At 46.2% G+C, this 7,241-nt stretch overlaps 1 protein-coding gene across 1 annotated transcript in view; it reads right to left on the reverse strand.

The window, feature by feature from the left end:
• SAMD5 (sterile alpha motif domain containing 5) overlaps positions 1–3,198 on the reverse strand; it is a 217,788-nt gene extending 214,590 nt beyond the window's left edge. Inside the window, exon 1 of the mRNA XM_069235191.1 lies at positions 1,390–3,198. Within this exon, the coding sequence (XP_069091292.1) occupies positions 1,390–1,845 (456 nt within the window). The 5' untranslated portion in view covers positions 1,846–3,198. The remainder of the gene's footprint in view (positions 1–1,389) is intronic.
• Between the last annotated feature and the right edge of the window lie 4,043 nt (positions 3,199–7,241).

Here is a 7,241-nt window from a genome sequence, read left to right on the forward strand (position 1 = left end):
GTCAAGCGCAGGGTCACTGGAAACTGACACGGGGTTATTAGAATCTGTCAGGTGCCACGTGCGCGGCCAGCGTCTGGCTGCCTTTTGCAGTGTTGGCTTCAGCCTTTGCCTTCACGCTGACGGTCAGCCTTGGCTGCTCCCAGGGGCGCCGGCCAGAGCCCTCACCACATACTAATAACACACTTAAAGGGCACGTGCACTGACAATGACAAGGGGGTGGCCGGGTCAAGGGGTCACCACCGCAGGTCAATCTGAGATCTAACTAGCTCCCTTTATTTAAGCATGACAAATTCTGTTTCATTTGTTAGTGTTCGTGCAACACATCAAAGCGCAAAGTAACAGTAGCCATTTACAACGTGATCCTTATTTTTTGTCAGGGAATGTGCCTGACATTTGTAACATCCTCTAATCCTAGTAACAAGACATGCAAAATTAAGACCTCACTGCCCCAGAAGTTCAGAATCTTCAAAACGGGAGAACAGCTATGACAAGAAGTGAAAGGAGGCTTATCAATGTCTGACATTCTGATTTTCCTGGCAGAGAATTTATTATGTGACACCGCACCACATCAAACGTCCTGGTGCGTTTCATTTCTCAATATCAATTGCTTTCAAGCTGGTGCGTGATAATACAACAAAGTGCTTCGTTTTTTCAACTCTATGGTATTTCTCCAAAGACATAAAATGTGGTTATGCTTGCATCTGCACCACTGAGGCCTTCTTGATAGCTGGATAGCTAGATTTAAATGCCACTTTATGACAGAATCAAGGCACAACACTTATTTTACCGGGCCCACCTTCAGTTAACCTCGTTTAAAATAATAATATTAATAATAATAATAGTAATAATAATACCCATGCTGTATGTGACATAAAATGCAGCAAATGCGTGCTCGAAATTTGCACAAGATGAAACCACAAATTAAGCTGTCAATCCCCTGCCTCACCTTCGATGACCTGGATGACTGGCTACTTTTGTAAAAAAGATCTTCCATCATGCTTCCAAAGGACATCTTTGCTAATCCAACCTTTCTATACTCATCACAACAGAATTCAAGTATAGAGGAAGCTAGGAGTTTCTCCAATGAAGCCTCCTAACTGTGGATCCACCTACCCACACACATAAAATCACTTAAAAGACACTTTAGGGAAAGACATTCAAATCCAAACACACTCTTCTTTATAAATCTAGTAGGACAGTAAAGTTAGAGGCAGGAAATAGAATTAGAATATGTGCCCTATAGGCAAGTGTGTTAGAAGTGTGCACTTTATGTAAAACAACCATAAAAATAATATAAATAATCATTTCTTATAGAGTGTCCAACATTCACAGGCTAAATTGTGACTCTTTCTTCAATAAATAACAAAACCTATTGGCATCTCCTCTTACCTTGCTGGAGTAAGGGGGCTTGCCCAAGTTGACCCCGTCCCGGATGAGTTTATCCCTGATCATAATCTTCAATTTGAGTTTGGGAAAAATTCCTAGCCCCATCCCACGCAGACCAGCATTGTGACCCTTGGCCGGAGCTATAGAGCCTTGTGGGGCCTTCTGTGCCTCGCGCTGCATCACCAGGTGGCTGGCATAGATCTCTGGAATGGAAGGTGCCACCTGCTGGGGTTCAAGGGTGAAATAAAGCCCAGGCGCATTCTCCTCCTCCTTCAGCCTCTGTACAGCTTGCAGAATCTTCCGTCGGTGATGGGGCAACCACACCCCGATGGCATCCAGGTCCGGGTCCCCGATTTGCTTGCACACCTCCAGGTCATCATAGCCATTATCCACAAATGCCTCAGTGTACTGCACAAGCCGCAGGGTCTTCAGCCACTCATAGACTATGTTGGTGCACATGGCTAGCAGAATACAAGTATCCCAGGTCCAACACTATGGATTATGCATACAGATCATGAAAAACATCAAAAAACACTCCACAACAAGAAAAAAACATTAAAAAAGCCATCAGCCCCAACTAAAAAATCCAGTGACTCGTGTAGAATAATTCTTAGGTTGGACGCCTCTTTTTAACAACTAACCCTACAACTCTCAGAGTGAGCTTCATTCATATCTTAAAGCGAGATATCTAGATTCTAAAGTTTTCCTCAGACGTGCAGCTCTAAGCAGCATGTGGTGGAAATAAACTCACTGATTCCAAGTGTGTGCTCCTATTGCTTTGCTCTTGTATGCTATCAATTTTCTGAAATTCAATCCAACCTTCCTGTGTATTGATATTGCAAATATGCTGGGCAACTGTGGTGAATCCAGAAGTGAGAACAGACCAAAAAACATGAAATCAAAAGAGCAGCGTTGCAAAAACCAGCGAATGGCAACTTTTAACGATCCATCATAATAGAAAAAAGAAAGCAAACGTTGAAGCTTGCAAACACGACGTGCGTTCTTCCTCACGGATCACCTGCTGCTGAAGCTGAGTTGCTTTTCCGTCACTCTGAACTCACCTGTTCACGCACTGCAGCTCATACCCCCAAACGAGAAATGATCCTCATTCGGAGGCACCGTTTGCAAAGAATCCACGAACACACTTCACCCGACTTGGTAGCCGCATCCACCCTGCATCCCAGGCTGGTGGTTTCATCTGAGCTCTTTGGCTATTTGCACGCTGTACTTTTTTCACGATTCCTAAAACGGAGCGTGCCAGTTCTCACACTTTCTTGCACTTTCCCGGCTTCCTACCGCGCATCTCTGGGTTGTCACACCCCATATCCAGCAGCGGTCCCAGCCCCTGCGCGCCCCTCGCACAGGCAGCGCAGCTCACGCTTGCACGGTGCGCCTCACTCCCTTCGTTGTTGGGGGCAGACTCGGTGGACACGGGCACTCCACGGGCATCGCTGCCCTGAACCTGGGGAGAGCACAGACCCTGTCAGTGGAATCCAGGTAGAACACACCGGAACAGCAGCAACAGCTCTCTGTGGGTTATTCCGCGTCTACCAGCTCCAGTTGTTATCTCTCTTTAGAAAGGCTTCATGTGTCCGTGTCCTCCCTCGGTGTGCGTGCGTTGTGCGCCGCCGGGGGATGGAGGCTGTCTTTCGCGTCCTCGCTCTCCGCTGCCTGACAGCAGCTCTGCTGGGGACGTTGCCTTGCCCACTCCCTCTCCACCACTTTTCCAAAGTCACCCCCTACCGAAACGGCGATTGAACGGCGCCCGTCTCCCGTTTACGCGCGGGAGATTGTACCGGGAAGAGGATGCTGTGCGTTCTTTACGAAACTCCAGGTCTGTGTTTTCACCGAGGCTGGAGGATCAGGGTGCTTGCACAAGGACTCAATCACACAGTGAATGTTTTTTGTCTAGGCAGCGAGAAGGACTGCCATTGAATGCAGAATGAATGAGAAAACACGGTTCTGGCAACGACTAATTATATATACAAATGATGGTAAAGGGGAAGCTGACGCACCACGTATATTCTCAGATACCGTACAATGACAGTTTGGTTGTATTCTAACTAGGTAAATATTCACACGGGGTGAGATTTTTCTTCTTTTTTTAACCCCCCCCCCCCTACCTGTGTGTGAGTAAACACTTGGGAAGTTGAGACAGGATGAGTGGCGAAAAACTATTGTACATTAACTAGCACGTGAGATGTGTTGCAGTTTTTAATAACGGGCTCATTCGTCCCAGCTTTCTTAAAAAAAAGGTTGATGGGTTTGTGTATTTGTGTGCAAGTCTATTTGGTGATTTATTTCGGATTGAGTGCATTTAGCCTAGCAAATTTAAACAGTTTATTACATGCACACGGCACACGACGAGCACACGCTCTTGGTTGTTATAAGCTATTTTCTGGTAACTTCTGTTGACTCCGCAAATGGACTGTTTATTGTTCTCTGTTGTGTTACTTGGATGTGGGCAGCATTTTGGTTGCGGAGTGTAATCCAACGTTCCACTATCTATGTGCACTGCTCATGTCCCTACCTCCAGTCACGTCACGGTGAGGTCATTTTTTCTATAAATTGACATTGGGGAATCGGCATGTGCTGAACCCTTGCCCAGTCAGGCGTTGACTTGTGTTTTTTTCCTCTGTCGCTCGCGAAACCCTCATCCTTTCACAGATCAACATCATCAAGTCGAGCAATCTTGCAGCGCCACCTATCGGCCACCAGAACTACTGCCCGTGGTTAGCATTCCCCTCCAAATTGTAGTATTTATTATTAATTCAATTCCTAGAATTGATTGCATGATCGCTTTTCAGATTACTGTGGAATGATGCATATCTGTCAAAAACAAGTATTATTTATAATATGTATGTAATATGATCAACTATAGTTCCTACAAAAAGAAATATGCTTAATTGATTATAATGTATGTTTTTGTACTTGTGCGTATTTCGCACGGACAGCATCCCCGATAAAGTAACCCAGGAGACAACGCATGGGGGCGAGGAGGCTGCAAGCAGAGGTGGAATGCTAAAAAGATTTTTAAAGGGTTGGAAAGCGGTCAGAAGTTGAGGAGAGCAATGGGCTCCATATGACGCTCGTGATGGTGACGTAGATGCACGCACGAACGGCTCCGTGGATCACAAGGAAAGCCAGCGCAATGGACTGAATACAAGGGTCAGACCAATAAGCCTATTAATTATGAACTCTGACAAAAGGAGTCCGCATCAGTTTGTTGTTGTGGGTACACAGGTTGGCACAGCCTGAAGGTCAGTGATTTGGGTGCTGCGCAAGACCCGAGCAACTGTTGATGTCAAATGCATGAACGTCGATTCACCAAACAATACCAGGAATCTCGGGGTAGTGGTCGTGAAATCACATACCCTTTGATTCCCACGATGCCATAGCAAGTGACATCAAAATACCTTTGACCAGGCATCTTCCCAGACAGTGAGGTCACATGACAGTGGCGGCTGGTGAATTTGAAGGTGGTGGGGCATAAATATAATTCTTCACTTATACTGAGTAAGTGAGTGTGACTGAATGTAGATTTTCCTAGTTTTAATAACGGAAGTCTTAATTTTATTAAAGACACGGAGGCGAGTATTACGCGTTTCTTTCCTTGCTTTATTAAATAACAGCAAGTGAAGAAAAAACTACAAATCCCATAGGTGAAGAGAAACAAACCAATGGGAAAATATTTGTTGTCCATGTTAACAAGAACCAATAAACAGCAATATGCCATTAAGACGTATCTTGACTGCGAACAGCCCTCTTTTCTTGCATGTTAAAGTCAGTTAGAACGAAATAAAGGATATATAGAAGCTAAAATAAGGACTGCCATAATAAAGGATAATAATTCAGAACAAAAGTTCATTAGTCCAGGACACTGTGGATGAAGAGAAGCACACTGGTTGTCCGGCAAACCCAGAAGTGAAGAAGGAGGACGAGTAAACGATGGTGGAACATCCGAAGATTGAGATAACTTCTTAGGAGGCAGGTTGAACAGCCGATGTTGACACTGAAGGGATGGGAAAAAACTGAAAACAAACAGCAGTTACTGATAATAGAGGTGGGATAATACTTGCCTCCGTGTCTTTAAAAAAATTAAGACTTTCCGTCATTAAAACTAGGAAAATCTACATTTTATGACAAGACCGGAGGCTCCTATTATGCGAGTTCAAAGCAAATTAATGACATTGGTAGAGATATTATCAACAGGTTTACAATAAAAAATCCTGAATACATTATCATTAGACCAATCAGCGGATCTAAGAATGTCCTCACGGCGGGAACCCGTCCAGAAGGCTTTAGATGCCATAGCACATCTGGCAGAGTAAGCTCCAAATCTGGAGGTGTCAATGCTAGCCAAAGACATTATCTATTTAACCCAGCGAGCTAAAGTAGCCGTAGACACAGGACGATAAGGACTCCTGAAAGAAATAAGGAGTTGTGGAGTTGAGGACGTTCTTAAATGAGCTGTTATCTGCTCATAAACTTTTAAACATTGTGCAACACATAATTTGGGTTGGTCCGGGAAATATGGATAAAAGACAGAATGTAGATTTGGTTTAGTTCTGCGAGATATAGAAAATAGTACACCAGAAGGAGTAAATTGCCTAGAAGAGATATCCAATGCTTTAACATCAGAAATACGCTTAATAGAAGTGAGACATAACAGCATGGTGAGTTTTGCAGACAACATTTTCAAAGTAAGAGAGGAATTATCTGGCCATGCAAGAAGGAACTTCAACACTACATTAACATCCCATAAGAACCTATACTTAGGTAAAAGTGGATTAGAAAACTTCACTCCCTTTAACAGACGACAAATAAGAGGGTGTTCACCCACAGGTTTTCCGTTAACGAACTGATGACCAGAGGAGATGGCTGATCTGTACAGATTGATAGTACGAAAAGCTTTGCCTTTGCTAGCTTCGGCAGTGTGGAAGTTCACAATATAGGTGACATCTGCTGAAAAGGAATCTATGGCGGTCATTCTGACTTTGGCGGGCGGCAGAGGCCGCCCGCCAAAGTCCCGCCGTCAGAATACCGCTGCGCGGTCAAAAGACCGCCGCGGTAATTCTGAGTTTCCCGCTGGGCTGGCGGGCGACCGCCAGAAGGCCACCCGCCAGCCCAGCGGGAAACCCCCTTCCATGAGGATGCCGGCTCCGAATGGAGCCCGCGGAGTGGAAGGGGTGCGACGGGTACAGTTGCACCCGTCGCGATTTTCAGTGTCTGCTTGGCAGACACTGAAAATCTTGGTGGGGCCCTGTTAGGGGGCCCCTGCAGTGCCCATGCCATTGGCATGGGCACTGCAGGGGCCCCCAGGGTCCCCACGACACCCGTTACCGCCAGCCATGTTCTGGCGGTCAAAACCGCCAGAACCAGGCTGGCGGTAAGGGGGTCGGAATCCCCATGGCGGCGCTGCCTGCAGCGCCGCCATGGAGGATTCCCCAGGGCAGCGGGAAACCGGCGGGGCACCGCCGGTTTCCCGTTTCTGACCGCGGCTGTACCGCCGCGGTCAGAATGCCCATGGGAGCACCGCCAGCCTGTTGGCGGTGCTCCCGCGGTCGTTGGCGCCAGGGTCAGAATGACCCCCTATGTGTTTTCCCAAACACCAGCTGTGCCATAAAGCCCAGGCTGACTTATAGGCCTTTCTTGTTCCTGGAGCCCAGGCCTGTCTGATATATTTCGCAGCTTGTGCCGAAATGAAAGGGAAAGATGGGGAATTCCCAAAATTTTCCATGCTTAAAGATAAAGAAGCTTGTCCAGGACAAGACTGTGAGGACGCTGAAGGGGGTCTAAAAGAAGATACGGAAAAGGAGAAATAAGGAAAGGACAATCTATGGCAAGCTCCTGAA

The sequence above is a fragment of the Pleurodeles waltl genome, chromosome 5, assembly GCF_031143425.1.
Source record: "Pleurodeles waltl isolate 20211129_DDA chromosome 5, aPleWal1.hap1.20221129, whole genome shotgun sequence".
NCBI lineage: Eukaryota > Metazoa > Chordata > Amphibia > Caudata > Salamandridae > Pleurodeles > Pleurodeles waltl.